The sequence below is a fragment of the Triticum aestivum genome, chromosome 5A (genome assembly GCF_018294505.1).
Source record: "Triticum aestivum cultivar Chinese Spring chromosome 5A, IWGSC CS RefSeq v2.1, whole genome shotgun sequence".
Taxonomy (NCBI): domain Eukaryota; kingdom Viridiplantae; phylum Streptophyta; class Magnoliopsida; order Poales; family Poaceae; genus Triticum; species Triticum aestivum.
The window spans coordinates 624,290,642-624,311,330 of NC_057806.1; the positions used below are offsets into that span (position 1 = coordinate 624,290,642).

A 20,689-nucleotide genomic window follows, 5' to 3' on the forward strand; every position below is an offset into this window, starting at 1 on the left:
CGTATCATTGAAAAAAATAGACTGAAGAAAGAATACAGTAAGGATTGATTGTTTTTGAGGGAATATGACTAAAAACACTAATTGACAAAGAGAAAAATAAAATAAAACAAGAGGGTCTGAAGACTGATATATAATAACTAAAATCTCAGGGCTGAGAGACTGAAGAATGATGCATTTGTTGTCCCAACACTTTTACATTCAGTCAAGGAAGTGTTCACATATCTAGATACAACAGATGGATTTATTGGGCACCGAGTTCTAGCAACAGAATGGCTAACATATTAAAGAAAGTATTGTGCTGAAGTGGATTTTTGGAGGCAACATGTGAACACTTATTTACTAAGTTATAACTGTTCACATTTTCACATATAATATTCTATAAAGAAGTGTTATATATGTTGATTAGGTACAAACTCCATACCATGTTACTCCTCCGATAATCTTCGGGAAACAACAATATTTGTAATATCTTGAAATGGTGTACATGCTTGTATGTCAATGGACCTTGCTAAATGGAGTTTTCCTTGCCTTCCTTCGTAGATGATTTTTTTTACAGATGATCGATCGTGCACAAATTAAATCAAGCTCCTGCATCAAATAGTATATCATCAAAAAAATTGGTACGAAATTACATAGAAGCATATATGATTGTACAGAAAAAGAAACCGAAAACATCTGTAGGCATAAACACAAAAATTTGGTGGTCGGGATTTATGCATAAACACAAAGACTTGGTAGTCAAAATTTAGGATTTCCGTGTCCCTCCTACAGGCGACCACCAGTACCAAGGTTGCCGTCGCTGGTCTTTGCTCCTCCCCTGCGTGTCGATCTGTAGCAATGGTGTCTCTGCCATGACCGTCCCTTCCATAGATCCAACTTGTCATAGCCGGATTCATGCAGATCGAGGCCACCAAATCCTGATTTGTGCAGATCGAGGTTGTGTTCACCAGATCCATGCACATCGAACTCTCCAAAGGCCTCTTGACAATGGTATAAACAATTGTCCTTTTTTGATTATTTTTCTGGTGCACAACATTTAGATATATCCTTGTTGTCAAAGTGAAAGTGCAGATAATGCCTCTTCTGTATGCATTCCTAACAGCTTAGACTGGCCTTGTTATTCTCCTTGTAATTATAAGGAATCTATTTAGTCTTGCAAGTTTCTCTTTTCCAACATACAACCGCGCTGTTATGAATATTTACTTGCTTCATATACCATACATTTCCTTTTTGTAATGCAACAATTGTTTGTGCTGTAACTAACATATTTGAAATAGAAATTATTGTTTTCCAGGCATCCATTACATTTTTATCACACTAATAATCTTTTTTGTTGCGTGTGAACAAAAAAATGGATATAATTTAAATATCTACGTGAGAACAGTGTCATTGACTACTTCTTTTTCACACTGGATCAATTATTCCTTGTCAGAAAAATTCAACATGTATCACTGGTATTGCTGCAGAGTTCATTTCTATACTGGAAAGCATGCATTCTAAAGGGTAAGCATGCATTTCCTTACCTGCCCTGCTCTTGGCCATCTATGAGCCGCGTGCTTGCATTGGATCGAGGCCGCGCCACCCCACCTCAACAACCCATGGCTGCTATTTAGGTGATTTCTCTGCCTAATTTTTTGTTTGTCTAGGACGTAATTTTTTGGTTGATTCATTCAACTTTATAGGTGCATAGAATCGCTTCGCTCAGGGCATTAACGGATTTCTCCTCAATTGGAATGCTCAGACTATCAAAATAGAGAATGAAAAGCTTTGTAAGCATAAACACAAACACTTCGTGGTCAGATTTTTCTTTTGGGGATTATTCTATTTATGCTAGATCTGAGCCATGAATCAACAAAAAGAATGCCTATGCCCAGCGCAAGGATCCCAGCTCATTCCACGGGATGGTATAGTGCGCAAGATAATTTTAATCTTCTATCTGCTTCAAAGGAAAAAACGTATGAAGCTACTAACCTTTCTCTGGCCAGCGGGCTGAGGGCATGGGATGGTGCTGGGCATGTCCAGAGGGAGGAAGGAGGAGCTCGTATCAAGGAGCATGACGATGGCAGTACGGAACGCGTCGCCTTCACGCACGCGCCCTCCACCATGCAGCCACGCCCCGCACCCAGCGCCGCGTCCCTGGCCGCCCGTTGTGTCCTGCGCTGCCGCCGATGGTCGAGGGAGGAAAGGGACCCCGCCGCCGACGACAAAGGCCGAGCCCGCTGCGTCCCGCGCTGCCGCCGATGGTCGAGGGAGGAACGGGACCCCGCAGCCGTCGACGAAGGCCGAGCCCACTGCATCCCGCGCCGCGGCCGCTGCTCGATGGAGGAGAGGGACCACAACGTCCCATCGACGTAGGTCAAGCTCGGTGCACCCCGCTCCGCTGCCGCTGCTCGAGGGAGGAGGGCCGTGCGCCGCCAGCCGTGTGGGTTTTATTTTAGGGAGGGCGGCGGCAATAGGTGCGAGGAGGCAGGGGCGAGAAGAGATGGGGCACCCGATTTCATTATGTTTCCTTAGCTAGCGATCAGAATTGCGTGATTACAGGGGGGCGCAGGACTGGTTGGCAGAATATTCCTCCGTGGGTGGAGTATGGTCAGTCATTGAAAATTGCTAAGTCCACCTCATAGAGTTATTAGATCAATCATGGCTGTTAGATTGAGATTTGTGGGACTAATCGTGTGGTGCTGATCGGTCCGTGCGGTGTTGTGGACAATTTGCTGGGTGCACTTAAGAAAGTTCTTGTTTGATTGTTTAATAGTAGTGGAGATGGAGATGGAGATTTGCTGGGTGCACTTAAAAAAGTTCTTGTTTGATTGTTTAATAGTAGTGGAGATGGAGATGAAGAGGAGATGGAGATTAACTGACCGTGCTCCATTGAGGAAAATACGAAGCACTCACGTCCGCAGCCCCTACAATCACGCGCGAGGCATGCGAAAAGGAAGCTGATCGCAATCCCCTCAATTTGTGTGATGCCTTGCTCAAAACAACATCCCCCACTACCCACGCCGCCTGCCTTACGCAGCCTACAGCGCTGCCACCGGATCCTCCTCTTCCTCCGCCACCGACGCCGCTGAAGGATCGATCCTGTGACGCCCCCGATTCAATCGTACACTAATCATGCACGCAAATGTGTACGATCAAGATCAGGGACTCACGGGAAGATATCACAACACAACTCTACAAATAAAATAAGTCATACAAGCATCATAATACAAGCCAGGGGCCTCGAGGGCTCGAATACAAGTGCTCGATCATAGACGAGTCAGCGGAAGCAACAATATCTGAGTACAGACATAAGTTAAACAAGTTTGCCTTAAGAAGGCTAGCACAAACTGGGATACAGATCGAAAGAGGCGCAGGCCTCCTGCCTGGGATCCTCCTAACTACTCCAGGTCGTCGTCGGCGGGCAACACATAGTAGAAGGCACCTCCGGTGTAGTAGGGGTCGTCGTCGACGGTGGCGTCTGACTCCTGGACTCCAGCATCTGGTTGCGACAACCAGAAAGAAAGGAAAGGGGGAGAAAAGGGGGGAGAAAGCAACCGTGAGTACTCATCCAAAGTACTCGCAAGCAAGGAACTACACTACATATGCATGGGTATATGTGTAAAGGGGCCATATCAGTGGACTGAACTGCAGAATGCCAGAATAAGAGGGGGATAACTAATCCTGTCGAAGACTATGCTTCTGGTCACCTTCGTCTTGCATCAAGTATAAGAGAGTAGATTGAAGTCCTCCAAGTAGCATCTCCAAGTAACATCTCATAGCATAATCCTACCCGGCGATCCCCTCCTCATATCCCTGAGGTAGAGCGACCACCGGTTGTATCTGGCACTTGGAAGGGTGTGTTTTATTAAGTGTCCGGTTCTATTTGTCATAAGGTCAAGGTACAACTCCAAGTCGTCCTGTTACCGAAGATCACGGCTATTCGAATAGATTAACTTCCCTGCAGGGGTGCACCACATAACCCAACACGCTCGATCCCATTTGGCCGGACACACTTTCCTGGGTCATGCCCGGCCTCGGAAGATCAACACGTCGCAGCCCCACCTAGGCAAAACAGAGAGGCCAGCACGCCGGTCTAAACCTAAGCGCACAGGGGTCTGGGCCCATCGCCCATAGCACACCTGCACGTTGCGTACGCGGCCGAAAGCAGAACTAGCCCCCTTAATACAAGAGCAGGCTTACGTTCCAATCCGGCGCGCGCCGCTCCGTCGCTGACGTCTGAAGTGCTTCGGCTGATACCACGACGTCGGGATACCCATAACTACTCCCACGTAGATGGTTAGTGCGTATAGGCTCGTAGCCAGACTCAGATCAAATACCAAGATCTCGTTAAGCGTGTTAAGTATCCGCGAAAGCCGAACAGGGCCAGGCCCACCTGTCTCCTAGGTGGTCTCAACCTGCCCTGTCGCTCCGCCACAAAGTAACAGTCGAGGGCCGTCGGGAACCCAGGCCCACCTCTACCGGGATGGAGCCACCTGTCCTTTCAGCCCCCTCGTCAGAACCACTTGCGGGTACTCAATGAGCTGACCCGACTTTAGTCACCATCTGTATAGTATGTATGTATGTATAGTATATACCCGTGATCACCTCCCAAGTGATCACGGCCCGATAGTATAGCAAGGCAGACTGACAAGGATGTAGGGCCAATGATGATAAACTAGCATCCTATACTAAGCATTTAGGATTGCAGGTAAGGTATCAATGACTGTAGCAGCAATGACAGGCTATGCATCAGAATAGGATTAACGGAAAGCAGTAACATGCTACACTACTCTAATGCAAGCAGTATAGAGAAGAGTAGGCGATATCTGGTGATCAAGGGGGGGGGGCTTGCCTGGTTGCTCAGACAAGAAGGAGGGGTCGTCAACAACGTAGTCGATCGGGGCACCCAGCAGCGGCGCCGGTCTCGGTGTCTACCGGAAAGAAGTAACGGAGGGGGAACACAATAAATAACAGAGCAATCAAAGCATCACAAAGCGTAACATGGCAACACGCGGTGCTAGAGGTGACCTAACGCAGTAGGAGGTGATACCGGTGAAGGGGGGGGAACATCCGGGAAAGTATCCCCGGTGTTTCGCGTTTTCGGGCAAAGGAGCCGGAGGGGGGGAAAGTTGCGAGTTTGATAGGTTAGGAGGGTGTGGCGGACGAACGGGTTGCGTATCCGGAATCGTCTCGTCGTTCTGAGCAACTTTCATGTTGAAATTATTTTAATCCGAGTTACGGATTAAAAGATATGATTTTCTAAAGATTTTATTAATTTCTGGAATTTTATTAATTATTTAATTAATTTCGAAAATGCATTTATGACATCAGCATGATGTCATGCTGACATCAGCAGTCAACAGGGGTTGACTAGGTCAAACTGACGCGTGGGTCCAATGGGATCCACCTGCCATACTCTGTTAGGTTAATTAGGATTTAGCTAAACTAATTACTGTTTAATTAAGCTAACAGGTTAATTAGATTAATTAATTAAGGTTAATTCACTTAATTAATTTAGTTAATTAATTAATTAATTAAATTTATTTTTATTTTAATTATTGTTTTATTTATTTTTATATATTATTTTTAATTCCTTTTTTTTTATAAAACATTATGGGCGTGGGGCCCATCTGTCATAGGCCCCAGGGGCCAAACGGTTGCGGGCGACGGGCGCTGGGCGCCAGCCCGATACGGCGCTCGCCCAGATCGACAGAGGGCTGACCAAAGGCGCAGCGGGGCCAACCGGGGTCGTAGTGGGGCGCCGGCCAGGGCAGTGGGGCGGTGGCCGGCAGGGGTGGCCGGGGAACGGATGCGGGGCCGCGGTGAGCGCGGACGGGCGGTAAGTCACAGCGGTCGTGGGACGGCAGCGGGGGGGTGTTCAAAGGGGGCGGAGGACCATGGCGAGGCGCAGGGCCGAGCGCGGTCGGTACGCGGTGGACGGCGCCGGCGTCAGAGAACGAGGGAGAGAGAGAGAGGACGGGGCTCACCGAGCCCTGTAGTTGAGCAAAGCCTGCTCGAGGAGGAGTCGGGGCTGGCGCGACGGGGGTGACGACGAGGTGGCCGTGGCGGAGGCGTCCCGCGCGGCATCGAGGCGAGGAGGAGACGAGGACGACGGGGCGACGGCGCCGTCGGCGGAGACCTCAGGCGACTGGCACGCCGGCGGGGTGGAGCTCCATCGCAGCAAGGGGGGGGGGTCGGGCGCTAGGTGGCTCCGGTGCGGTGGACGGCGACGGGCGGGCGCCGCGTGGCTTGGGGAGGCCGTCGGGCCCGATCCCGATTGGATCGGGGGGAGAGGGAGAAAGCGAGTGGGGGGAGGGTCGAGGCGGAGGGAGACGGTGGCAGCTCCGGCGTAGTGGCCGCGGGGGTCGGCGGCGGCGTCAACGGGATCCCGATCCAGATCGGATCGGGAGGGAGTGGACCGAGCGGGGGGGGGAGTGGGGGGATATGGGCTAGGGTTCGGTGGGAGTGGGGGGTTAAGCAGGGGTAGGGTGGGCCGATCGGTTGGCCTTTGCCCAGTTGGGCTGGTGGCCTGCTAGGCCGAAGCCCAGTGGATGGGGGGTTTGCTTTTCTTTCTTTCTTTTTTTTCTTTTTTTTTACTTATTTTCTTTAATGTTTTCATTTAAAGTTTCTTTTATTTTAGTTTTATAAAATACCCAGTCAGCACCTAAATTAGTGTTACTAATTAGTCCACTGCCACAATTATTTTGGCACACTACTAATTTAGTTTTATTATTATAACTTTATAAAAGGCATCTAATTAATTGTTTTTGGCTGTCATTTCTATTACTTTAGTGCATTTAAATATTTTATTAAAAGATAATTTATCCACCAATATTTACTAAGGATTATTAGACACCTTAGGAACAATTTAGTTTTGAGTTTTGAAAACTTTAATTGTTTAACTTAAATTCAAATTTTGAATATGAATCGTTTCGAACTAACGTGAGATTATCAACAGTAATCCGAGGTGACATGGCATCATTAATGTGGGGTTACTATAGCCTAATTATCCGGGCGTCACAATTCTCCTCCACTACAAGAAATCTCGTCCCGAGATTTAAGAGGGGGTAAGGGGAAAGTTCTGGTTACGATATTCTAACGGATCTTCTCAAAGAAGTTAATCCCTTTCGCTGGTGTCTTGAATCCTTTATTCCGATGCATCATGATAAACTTGTCATCATTTTTTCAGGAACTCCATCGTACTTACGAAAAGATATGGGGGGAAGACTCGGGAAGGGCGGGCCTTACCAGGTTGACTATCTGGTACATAACTCAGGGAATGGGGTAGGAAGTAACTCTCGAATTGAACTTAAGAAAATATCGAGAGTAAAGTAAGAAGGTACCATGAGAAGTTTCAAACGGATAGGCCATTGTTCGATGTCTGAAACAACATGCGAAAGGGGTCCAGAGCAATGAGATTGAGTATTGCGTCTGCTACCAAAATAGATCACTTGGGACGGTGGCCCGTGAATTACATACGAGGCCGCACGCGAGGAACAACCTTGGGAAGGGGGGGTGCAGGAGAGTCAGGTTTCGATCCTGTGGAACTGTGGGTTATGGGCCCACCATGTGGTTGAAAGTAGGAAGGGGGCCGACATTTTGCACGGTCATGATAGTAAGGCGTGTCAAAGGTTAGCCTGTCAGATATGTCGGCAAAAACATCGATACCAAGGGCGAGGGACGAAGAGAACCAATTCCTTCTCGTTGAACGAGGCGGACCAATAGGCAAAGTTCTCGTCCATCGGTGGCTACCGGAATGTCATCAACAATAGTAACAGGGTTACACCAGACAAGATGGCACACCGAGGTGTTTACTTGAGCAGGGATATTACTGCTTATATTATATAGATCACAATAAGGTTTAAACAAACCAATGGAAGGAAAATATGATCATCAGATTAAACAGAACAATGGAAAGGAAAATATGTTTAAACACATATTTCGAGGGTATATCCTTCCCAAGGACAAGCAGAGCAAGATATCCATGACAGGATATAAAGTAGAAAACCATTTAGGTAAGGGGGGAGGAATCTCATGATATTACTCATACAACGGTGTTAGGATAATTGATAATTAAATATAGCATCGTGCTTCAAACGTGCCTGTTGAAAATCGGAGTACCATTGACATGCTTCGAGATAGCAGTGACATGGTCTTCAGGTGAAGATCAGACTTTGGAAACACGAAGGATCCATCAAGAATAACTTGTAGAATAAGTCTTACAATTTCCTCATGGAAGAATGGATAACCTTGCTGAAAAGGAATCTATAATGATAGGTCCTCCAGCCGGGGGGGGGGGGGGGGGGGTGCTAGGCATGACATCATGTTACCGGGTCATCAAAGGATCAACATCATAACTCTTGGAAAGTTGTCCTAACCATCATATCTGACCGAGATTCAGATCCGATTGGTGTCAGGATACCTGAGACTCAGGATGTCCGAGAAGAAAAGGCGCAACACAAATCGTTGAAATGGCATTGCAAGCTTCTCGGGAAATGAACTATGGGAGCGGGTTTCTGAAGCAATAGTTCACCATTAAACCAAGGAGAGGACAAGGAGGTGTCTGGTGAACTCAACGACAATTCACCGATATTCCCAAAAGATGGATTTCCACCATTAAGTGAACAAGGAGATAACATTTGTCAGATCAACTGATATAAGGAAGTATGCTCGAGGAAAACATACACAATTAAACATTGGTTGAAGGGTGCGCCCGAAGTACGGGTTGGGTTGCACGACCAATGTTAGAATGGTGATTCAATTAGCGAAGGACTTAGAATGAACTATCGCCCATTCACTTCAAAGCAATAGGGTTGCTAGAAGTTTTGAATTCACACGTCATAGCTCCATTGTCGGTATTCCGGTTGAAAACAATACGGGGACCAAGGAATGAACGAAGATGGCAAGAAGTATTAAGATATCAAGAATTATTAAGAGGTGGTGAAATTCTCACCACATTTCTTGACAAAAAGTGATGGTAATACTTCCGAGGTAAGGAAGATCAATTGCTGGACAGCAAGGAACTCAAGGTATAACACCAAACATGAACAAGCTTGTGTTGGTGGGAAGGCAATAAAGTGGTCGATGATAATACAATTCATCGAGGCAAGGATGGTATTTCTCATCATGAATCCAATTGATATCCTGGATGAGCTCAGAATGTTGACGATCTCGAAACCTTTGTCGCTAGAGTTCATGAAGATGTAATCGATCGGCGACGACATCAAGTCAAAGTAATGATGAAGTGAAAGGTTATAGGAACCAAGGGTACGACACAAACTCGAACTCAAGCTTGTTGGTTAAGGTGAAAGGATATGACGAGGAAAATCGACGTAAGGTTAGTTCATCGTCGAAAATTGGTGCTCCGAGAATAAGGACCAGGTAGCACCGTTAGAATCGTCACGACAATGATATAGCCAAACAGGCTAGGAATGGCGTGATCGGGTACAAACTCGTACTTATAGAAGCTTACTGAAGAGTTGTTGAACCGTAGTGCGGTCTCGGTTCATTTATCGGTGTCTTTGAGTGTTTAATAACTCAGAGCCCGTGAAAAATTGGAATCAGTGGGAAGGTAGTACTTGATGAAGAGCTCATAAGAAGTTATGCAGTTCCATGATAATCTCGAGATACCAGGGGTAATACTCGATGACATATCAAAGTAGAGGTTGGACGGGGGTTATTGCTCTACAGAAGACAAGTGCTAAAACTTGCACGAGAAATGGTATTTAAAAGAGAACATGGTCGGAACCACGATTGCAAAAGGCCAGATCCTAGATATAAGATGAACTTATACCGAAGGAATAATTCATTTAAGAGAAGCTTTAATGATAAGATATACATCGTGTCCATGGGCATGAACACAAAGTTCAAGGTCGACTCCCACTTCTTCAATGTATAACCTTCCATTCACTTCTCGCTTTGATAAAGGCATTAGTGTTGAAAGTTTTACCTGGTGAAATACCAGATGAGTATGACTAGTGAAAACTTCCGAGTTCACACATATAAAGGAAGGCATAGGTTCAACCCGTCAGGGTATCATGGAAACATATACCACAAGCTTCAGTAGTAAATGCCACCAGCTCGAAAGCAGAGCATGGTTGGCCAAGCAGAGGATACAACTTAACAAAGGTATTATGTATCAGGGGAAGAACTCACAAAGTGATCAAGTGTGAAGGTCATTGTCGGATAACAATCCAACAAAGGACCTGATGGTCCACAAAGGATCCGATATGAGTATCGATACCCAACCAGAAGAGGAAGGAATGCAGATGCAACAGGTTATGGAAGCATCTGAATAATTTACAGCTTAAATGCAAAGGAATTATGATTTCCAAAACGAAGGATCAGAAGCAATGCTCTGATTAGGGGTGGATAAGTTGAATAGCCTTAGGGTACAATCAACACAATTGGATTGGTCGAGAACCAATTCCCGTTAAAAGAATGGCATCTCAGCCAGAAAGGTAATTTATAAGGATCAATGATGATTGCGGGTATTCGCAAACATATTGAGTCAACAGACTCAAAATGATAATGACAAGGAATGTCAATATGACTACGAGACTTATGGGATTAACCATAATGCAAGCAAGCAAGAATTTCAAGAGCCAAAGGCTCCAGAGGATTTTCGGAAGATCGAATTGTATTTTGAAGACTTTTGTGACACATATGAACAACTGGGGTTGAGCGGATACTCGACAAGTGCGAGGATTTATTTGAAGGGGTATTCAAGTGGCAAGGAACTACTAGGCAGTAGGCACAAAGTATTCTCGGAACAATAGAGAAAACTTCGGGGTATCTTGTAATAACAAGATCAATGGGGGATGATCGTATGAATGGCAAGTGTAAGTAGTTATCCATACGGATTTATCGGTGGTCAGGAATAGCAAAAGTGATGGGCACAAAGTCTCGAGAGAACATCAGAGAGTATCTCCGAATTCTTCTGGTTAACAGACGATCATCTGAAGTGAGGGGCTCTCCGGGAGAAAGTACTCGCGAAAACCTAAAGTTAGTTTTGTTTTTAGCAAAATCGTTTAACCCGAATAGAAGAGAGTTCAGAATCCCAGAGTAAAGATCGAGGAGTAAAAGATCCTAATACCACCCGATGGCGACGTGTGCCCGTAAGGCACACAGCCATGTTAGTAAAAGTTTTGCAATGTCTAGACTCAACTTCGGCCAAGGAGTTGGAAAGGGGATTCCTACAGGCAGTCGGCTCTGATACCAACTTGTGACGCCCCCGATTCAATCGTACACTAATCATGCACGCAAATGTGTACGATCAAGATCAGGGACTCACGGGAAGATATCACAACACAACTCTACAAATAAAATAAGTCATACAAGCATCATAATACAAGCCAGGGGCCTCGAGGGCTCGAATACAAGTGCTCGATCATAGACGAGTCAGCGGAAGTAACAATATCTGAGTACAGACATAAGTTAAACAAGTTTGCCTTAAGAAGGCTAGCACAAACTGGGATACAGATCGAAAGAGGCGCAGGCCTCCTGCCTGGGATCCTCCTAACTACTCCAGGTCGTCGGCGGCGGGCAGCACGTAGTAGAAGGCACCTCCGGTGTAGTAGGGGTCATCGTCGACGGTGGCGTCTGACTCCTGGACTCCAGCATCTGGTTGCGACAACCAGAAAGAAAGGAAAGGGGGAGAAAAGGGGGGAGAAAGCAACCGTGAGTACTCATCCAAAGTACTCGCAAGCAAGGAACTACACTACATATGCATGGGTATATGTGTAAAGGGGCCATATCAGTGGACTGAACTGCGGAAAGCCAGAATAAGAGGGGGATAACTAATCCTGTCGAAGACTACGCTTCTGGTCACCTTCGTCTTGCATCAAGTATAAGAGAGTAGATTGAAGTCCTCCAAGTAGCATCTCCAAGTAACATCTCATAGCATAATCCTACCCGACGATCCCCTCCTCATATCCCTGAGGTAGAGCGACCACCGGTTGTATCTGGCACTTGGAAGGGTGTGTTTTATTAAGTGTCCGGTTCTAGTTGTCATAAGGTCAAGGTACAACTCCAAGTCGTCCTGTTACCGAAGATCACGGCTATTCGAATAGATTAACTTCCCTGCAGGGGTGCACCACATAACCCAACACGCTCGATCCCATTTGACCGGACACACTTTCCTGGGTCATGCCCGACCTCGGAAGATCAACACGTCGCAGCCCCACCTAGGCAAAACAGAGAGGCCAGCACGCCGGTCTAAACCTAAGCGCACAGGGGTCTGGGCCCATCGCCCATAGCACACCTGCACGTTGCGTACGCGGCCGAAAGCAGAACTAGCCCCCTTAATACAAGAGCAGGCTTACGTTCCAATCCGGCGCGCGCCGCTCCGTCGCTGACGTCTGAAGTGCTTCGGCTGATACCACGACGTCGGGATACCCATAACTACTCCCACGTAGATGGTTAGTGCGTATAGGCTCGTAGCCAGACTCAGATCAAATACCAAGATCTCGTTAAGCGTGTTAAGTATCCGCGAACGCCGAACAGGGCCAGGCCCACCTGTCTCCTAGGTGGTCTCAACCTGCCCTGTCGCTCCGCCACAAAGTAACAGTCGAGGGCCGTCGGGAACCCAGGCCCACCTCTACCGGGATGGAGCCACCTGTCCTTTCAGCCCCCTCGTCAGAACCACTTGCAGGTACTCAATGAGCTGACCCGACTTTAGTCACCATCTGTATAGTATGTATGTATGTATAGTATATACCCGTGATCACCTCCCAAGTGATCACGGCCCGATAGTATAGCAAGGCAGACTGACAAGGATGTAGGGCCAATGATGATAAACTAACATCCTATACTAAGCATTTAGGATTGCAGGTAAGGTATCAATGACTGTAGCAGCAATGACAGGCTATGCATCAGAATAGGATTAACGGAAAGCAGTAACATGCTACACTACTCTAATGCAAGCAGTATAGAGAAGAGTAGGCGATATCTGGTGATCAAGGGGGGGGCTTGCCTGGTTGCTCAGACAAGAAGGAGGGGTCGTCAACAACGTAGTCGATCGGGGCACCCAGCAGCGGCGCCGGTCTCGGTGTCTACCGGAAAGAAGTAACGGAGGGGGAACACAATAAATAACAGAGCAATCAAAGCATCACAAAGCGTAACATGGCAACACGCGGTGCTAGAGGTGACCTAACGCAGTAGGAGGTGATACCGGTGAAGGGGGGGAACATCCGGGAAAGTATCCCCGGTGTTTCGCGTTTTCGGGCAAAGGAGCCGGAGGGGGGGAAAGTTGCGAGTTTGATAGGTTAGGAGGGTGTGGCGGACGAACGGGTTGCGTATCCGGAATCGTCTCGTCGTTCTGAGCAACTTTCATGTTGAAATTATTTTAATCCGAGTTACGGATTAAAAGATATGATTTTCTAAAGATTTTATTAATTTCTGGAATTTTATTAATTATTTAATTAATTTCGAAAATGCATTTATGACATCAGCATGATGTCATGCTGACATCAGCAGTCAACAGGGGTTGACTAGGTCAAACTGACGCGTGGGTCCAATGGGATCCACCTGCCATACTCTGTTAGGTTAATTAGGATTTAGCTAAACTAATTACTGTTTAATTAAGCTAACAGGTTAATTAGATTAATTAATTAAGGTTAATTCACTTAATTAATTTAGTTAATTAATTAATTAATTAAATTTATTTTTATTTTAATTATTGTTTTATTTATTTTTATATATTATTTTTAATTCCTTTTTTTTATAAAACATTATGGGCGTGGGGCCCATCTGTCATAGGCCCCAGGGGCCAAACGGTTGCGGGCGACGGGCGCTGGGCGCCAGCCCAATACGGCGCTCGCCCAGATCGACAGAGGGCTGACCAAAGGCGCAGCGGGGCCAACCGGGGTCGTAGTGGGGCGCCGGCCAGGGCAGTGGGGCGGTGGCCGGCAGGGGTGGCCGGGGAACGGATGCGGGGCCGCGGTGAGCGCGGACGGGCGGTAAGTCACAGCGGTCGTGGGACGGCAGCGGGGGGGGGGGTGTTCAAAGGGGGCGGAGGACCATGGCGAGGCACAGGGCCGAGCGCGGTCGGTACGCGGTGGACGGCGCCGGCGTCAGAGAACGAGGGAGAGAGGGAGAGGACGGGGCTCACCGAGCCCTGTAGTTGAGCAAAGCCTGCTCGAGGAGGAGTCGGGGCTGGCGCGACGGGGTGACGACGAGGTGGCCGTGGCGGAGGCGTCCCGCGCGGCATCGAGGCGAGGAGGAGACGAGGACGACGGGGCGACGGCGCCGTCGGCGGAGACCTCAGGCGACTGGCACGCCGGCGGGGTGGAGCTCCATCGCAGCAAGGGGGGGGTCGGGCGCTAGGTGGCTCCGGTGCGGTGGACGGCGACGGGCGGGCGCCGCGTGGCTTGGGGAGGCCGTCGGGCCCGATCCCGATTGGATCGGGGGGAGAGGGAGAAAGCGAGTGGGGGGGAGGGTCGAGGCGGAGGGAGACGGTGGCAGCTCCGGCATAGTGGCCGCGGGGGTCGGCGGCGGCGTCAACGGGATCCCGATCCAGATCGGATCGGGAGGGAGTGGACCGAGGGGGGGGGAGAGTGGGGGATATGGGCTAGGGTTCGGTGGGAGTGGGGGTTAAGCAGGGGTAGGGTGGGCCGGTCGGTTGGCCTTTGCCCAGTTGGGCTGGTGGCCTGCTGGGCCGAAGCCCAGTGATGGGGGGGGGTTTGTTTTTCTTTCTTTCTTTTTTTTTCTTTTTTTTTACTTATTTTCTTTAATGTTTTCGTTTAAAGTTTCTTTTATTTTAGTTTTATAAAATACCCAGTCAGCACCTAAATTAGTGTTACTAATTAGTCCACTGCCACAATTATTTTGGCACACTACTAATTTAGTTTTATTATTATAACTTTATAAAAGGCATCTAATTAATTGTTTTTGGCTGTCATTTCTATTACTTTAGTGCATTTAAATATTTTATTAAAAGATAATTTATCCACCAATATTTACTAAGGATTATTAGACACCTTAGGAACAATTTAGTTTTGAGTTTTGAAAACTTTAATTGTTTAACTTAAATTCAAATTTTGAATATGAATCGTTTCGAACTAACGTGAGATTATCAACAGTAATCCGAGGTGACATGGCATCATTAATGTGGGGTTACTATAGCCTAATTATCCGGGCGTCACAGACCCGTGCGCCGCCCTCTTCCACAGCGATCCCCGACGCCAACAACACCTTCCACCCGTCCTATCATGCATCTTCCCCACGTAGCGGATGGCCAAAGGAGGTAGAGTCGACGTCTCCATCATTCACCTACACCGACGACGAGCTGCGATGGCGCCGTCTCGCCGTGCACGCCCCTGATCTGGACGGCACCACCGACCACGTGGCCCTCCTCCCTTGGTTATCGGATCCAGCCGAGATTCGTCCCGTCTGTTCTACCACCGGGGCGCATCACCTTCTCGCGCCTCCCACATCGGCCTCCATGGTTATCCTCTGCACTCAAACTCTATCTATAAGCTTCATGTGAATTAGCAGGTTTGAGCCGACGATCTGGATTGAGTAGGTCGCAGGAGCTTGTCGGCAACACCAGATCTTTGTTCTGGTTTGAAGTTCGTCTGAGGTGATTTCTTCTCTGGATTTTTTTTTGAAACATTAAAAAGTACATTTGGAAATCGTTCATGCTAACTGAATTTTATTGATCCTACATTCATGAAAATTTATGGATAAGACAATCGTGGGTGTTTGCTTTCAAACGTTCTGGTGTATCAAATCCCTCTGAAGATCCATACCTTGAGGTTGAAGCGATGCCAATATAGTTGGCATTCACGCTGGGGAGGAATGAGATAAGCTCAATCATCTCCAATTAGTCTTCTTTCTTGCTATCCATGTCTTAAATGAGCAGACAGTCTTTGAACAAGGGGTGGATGGGAGTACACGGTTTGGACCCCTTTGCAGAATGAAACAATTTTGTGATACACAGTTTACAATTTTCGGAACTTAAACACAGGAAGGTTCCGGTTGCGATTCCAATGTACAATTCTGATTAGTGTTTTCTCATGTTACTTCATCATCCCTTTTTGTTTGCGCTTAGACTTGCAACGCTTATTCCCACTGGCTGTATATACTGCTATTGTGAAGTTACCTATTTTTGAAATTTTGGTTAAATTTGTAATGCATGGCCTGTCAGCTTATATTGTCTATCTTGTCCAGTTGTAAACCCAGCTACACTAATTATGCCAGATGTACTTGATTGAAAAATAGCATGAGCTTACAATTCGCAAGCGTGTGATTTGATTTCGCATGTTTATTTGGCAAGTCCGACTGTATTTGGTAACCTATTTTTAATTTTCAGTTTCTTTTAGGGGAGCAACCTATTGTTCATTATGTCCAATAGCTTACGGACACGGACGGTCACGACCATCTTTGACTACCCGATATCGCCTTGGCCAGCTGCAGAAACCTAGCACCGCCGCTGATTTGACTTGGTTCGTCTCTCTTCATTGCACTTTGGTTTCAGTCATAGGCTTCTTGTGAGGATATATCTTGCTTGCAAGGATGATTGTTCTAGCCACCACGAACCAGAACTGGAGTGCAACCCTATGCGTCATCCCCTTCTAATTAAGTGAGATTGGTTTCCTTTTGCCATTTGGAAAACTTGTGATTCTGAACCTGTGACTCTGCTCTTCTCCCCTGCCCTGAAACTCTGAAGCTGCTGCCCTCTTTCTTCTCTGAATTCTACTCTCTGTCAGCTCAATTCTCTATCCCGTGAAGATAGAAATACCAATTGGGTGGGTGTGGATGCTGATTCTGAACATAACTGTATCAAATTACTCCGCTGCACTGGTGCCTTAAGGTACTACGATTTCGCCTTCAAAGAATAACAATGACTCTGCGGGACATGTATATACATCTCTGCCTGCCATAAGTAAGCATGCAAATAAATTTCGGTAAGCAGCAGCAGACATATTCTTCTTTGAATTTTATACCTAATTGAACGAACAAAATTTGAGCCACTGTATTGTGCTTATCTGGTAGATGCTTATTAGGTATTGCTATAAATATGATGAACTCAGCTACAAGGTTCTCGAAAGAGCAGTAACTAATTATAATGGCTTTGCTAAAGAGTTAAACAACACTGTGTTGGTTGATGAGTTGAATAACATTATATTATTTCATGCAGCTCCATTACTGCTGTCAAAGTTTTATCGTATTTATCTCATGGAATAGTCTACATCTCTAGAGCCTTAGTCTATTTTCTCATTTGTAAAGTTACATGATTCCATTGTAAGGAGCACCCATTTTAGAGACTTAAATCACAACTTTTCTTTCATTTGGTTAAGTTAGACTAATGATTATCATTTAGTATGCCCTGTTACACACCATGATTGAAGCATGGAGCTCACTGGAATTGCATGAAAGCTGTAATGCTATTATTTATTAAATTTACTTATTTTGGTAATGGCACCCTCTCATGTTTATTTTAGATCAAACATGTACAACTCAATGCGCACACACAAAGGTAAGGCTCTTCAGATCCTGTGGTAGCAGTCTTGTTAATAACTCCATGATATCTCCAAGTAGGAGGGATTTTTTAGTTCATGTGAGGATTTCTTGGCTCCAAGACTGGGTGTGAGGATCTCTGAGATTGAAGATATGCAGCCACACACTATGTGACAATCGGTTTAGAATGCCCTGCATCCCTTGCTAAATTATTTGACAAACTATAAACATCTGAGATACTTGTTGTTCATGTGTACATTTGAATTTACATAGTTGTTGTAAGTATGGAGAGTGGACTATTGCACTGTGGTGTCTCGACAATAACTCAGTATGGAAGGACCATAGGAGAGCATCCTGGCTCCTAACTTGTAAGGAACCAAACTGTTACTTGCTTCTATGTGATCGAACCGTGTGCTTACACCATTTTTCTTGTAGTCTCACCTGACCAACAATTTGACTTTGGCCTGAGAGTTAGCCACCAATACGAATTCATAAAAGTTTGAGGTATTTGTATTTTTGGCCGGGAATAATTGTTCGATTGAGCAGCTTGAAGATGGGATCGATGTTCTTTTTGACGGAAAGACATTCTAAGCAGGAAGACATGCATCCTGTACACTCCTTGGAACACAGAACATATTGAGCTGATATGTATTTAATTAGGGTGGGCCTTTATTATGTTGGTTTTTACTCATATTAGTAAACAACCTTTATAGTTAGGGTAACATTTCTAAAAGCATGCACAATTAGGTGCATATATGGATAAAGTAATGTTAAAAGAATTTTAAATTTATTGATCTGTAAGATCGTGCGTTGCACGTGCACGCTTACTAGTATAAATAAATTAAACAAATGACTGAAGTTGTCTTCAAGGTCGAAGCTCATTTCTCCCTTATATATTTGGGCATGTTTGGACATTTCTCCCTTATATTTGGGCATGTTTGAACATCAAACGGGCGGCCGATAGGCTCTCCGAAATTCAGCTGTGTGGACAATCGCTGCAACATAGCTAACCCTTGATTTGTAATCAACCACTCTCTTCCCATAACATCTTTTATTCCTATCATTGTAGCCCAATTATTGAGCTCCCTCCATAGTCACACATTTCCTCACACCGCCAACCCGTCAACCACGTTGGGGGACACCCGAAGACAACCGTCCTTATCGTCGCCCTCTCGCTGGGAGGGACAAAGAGGGAGGCATAAACATACACATATGTAAGTTAATTCATTATTTCATTAATTAATTACTTAATATGATGTCTTGTATCCTCTACATGGACAAAAAATACAACAAAAATATTGTCTTCATTCTACATAATGAAATTGAAAACTTGTGAACAAAATCACAAATAAGTGTTGAAAAGTAAGAAAACATGAGGATCCTTAAATTGGTGACACGATTTACATGATACTAACTCCTTCCATATACATAGGTCCCCTATCAAAATACTGAGAAAAAAGAGAAGTGATTAATGCCCGTCTCATGGGCCTCGCATACTTGGACAGACGATGTAAATGAAATCCATATATTAGCTAAATTATAAGGTGCTTCCAATCAAAACAAAACATGTATAAGGGAAGGAGCTACTACAACTTGTACAGCCCCGAGCCACCACGCTGCTAACACACTCATTGTCGAGTGTATGCAAGTCATCTCTTCCTCTCCCCATCACAAGTGACATGTTCAAACTCCAAAGTCGATGGATTGGATCCTTCAATGCGAAGACACCAAATTTTGAGCTCCAAGGTGCAACCTTGCAGCCTTCATGGCCAGAGAGGCCAGATATAGTGCACTTTTGAGAACGAGAAACATTCACATGATGCAGTATATTGGCCAAGGTAGCATACTATCAAATTTATATCCGATTATATTTTTATACCTCTCATAACATAGAGATTGACAAGATATGATGATTATCACTTGAGAATATATACCAGCAACAAAAACATCCACAAAATATAAACACATATCACTATTAAAAAGGTAAAACTTTGAGACACAGCAAAACACTATATGCCTAGATGTAAAAAATGACAAAAGGAGAATAGGAATAAATATGAGGACGTGGAGTATTTGAACCCGAGCTGACATGCTCCTTGATGAACAGTAAAATCCGAAAACACAGTAAAAAAATAAAAAACTAATTTTTTATAGACATTTATGAAAGTTTTTACTTCTTGCAAATGTTTTTGATGACACGACATTCGTGTAGCTCTGGGCAAAAAAAAATCGACGCTCCAAAAGATTTGTTCTCGGAAGCATTTTGGAGCATCGATTTTTTTCTTTTTGTCCAGACCTCCACCGATGTTATTTCATCATCAAAATTTGCAGGAAGTTAAAATTTCATCGATGTTTAAATCCAGAATTTTTTGAATTCTTTAACTATTTTTTTTGGATTTTACTGTTCATCAGGGAGCTTGTGAACTCGGGATCAAAAGAGGACTTTCATAAATATGAGTCGAATTAAATAGAGCTAAGAGCTAATAGCTTATGTACATCTGGAGAAGCCAATATTTTAAGTTTAGTGCAAGGAAGTTTCTGCAGAAAATGAAGTTATTTAGTAAAAATGATATCTTTTTACATCGTGCCGTCCAACCCCCTAACACTCATTATCATGGCTCATCCATATCTTTCGGTTTCAACAGAATAAAGTTACCGCTAATTAGAAGCTTGTCATCTTCCCTGAACATGAATTGTAATTTCTAGATTGAAATACCTATGAGTTTGCCATTTCTTATGATAAATGTAAATTCGTAATACTGAATGATAATTTTGTTCATAATTCTGCATTAAGTTTCTAAACCAGAATTTTGCATGCATACACAAAATAGTTATGTAAAATTTTTTAAGTGACAAAACATGGTAAATATGGAAGATGGTAGAAACTGAAGTACATGATTGGAGATAATTCAAGTGTTTATAGCCAACAATTTTGAACATGTACACACACTGCTGAACTGATAGGAAGCAAAACTCACCTGTGGTCTAAGACTTCTCGTCACCAGGCACATCTCCTCTTCGCGTGAACGGCCTTCGGCGTCGCCAAAGCAATAACCTCCAACTCGGTGGCATCAAGCTCAACCACCTTTCCCATAACCTTCACACGGTGTGGTACGAGTACGAACCAGTGGCGGAGCCAGAAAATATCTATAAGGGAGGCAAAATGCTACTAAAACAGGTTGGGGAGGGCCAAAGTGTTGAAAAATAGTTTTTTAGCAGCAAATTAGTACTAATTTTGCCACTGTTC

The 20,689-nt window shown here is 45.3% G+C and overlaps 1 protein-coding gene across 1 annotated transcript; it reads right to left on the minus strand.

Annotated features, from left to right (window-relative positions):
- Nucleotides 1–33: 33 nt before the first annotated feature.
- Nucleotides 34–20,453, minus strand: LOC123101660 (uncharacterized). The gene is made up of 3 exons (XM_044523012.1): nucleotides 20,421–20,453; nucleotides 1,972–2,514; nucleotides 34–588 (listed from the first exon to the last, which is right to left on the minus strand). The coding sequence occupies exons 1-3, from the start codon at nucleotides 20,451–20,453 to the stop codon at nucleotides 496–498; spliced, it is 669 nt and encodes a 222-aa protein (XP_044378947.1). The 3' UTR covers nucleotides 34–495.
- Between the last annotated feature and the right edge of the window lie 236 nt (nucleotides 20,454–20,689).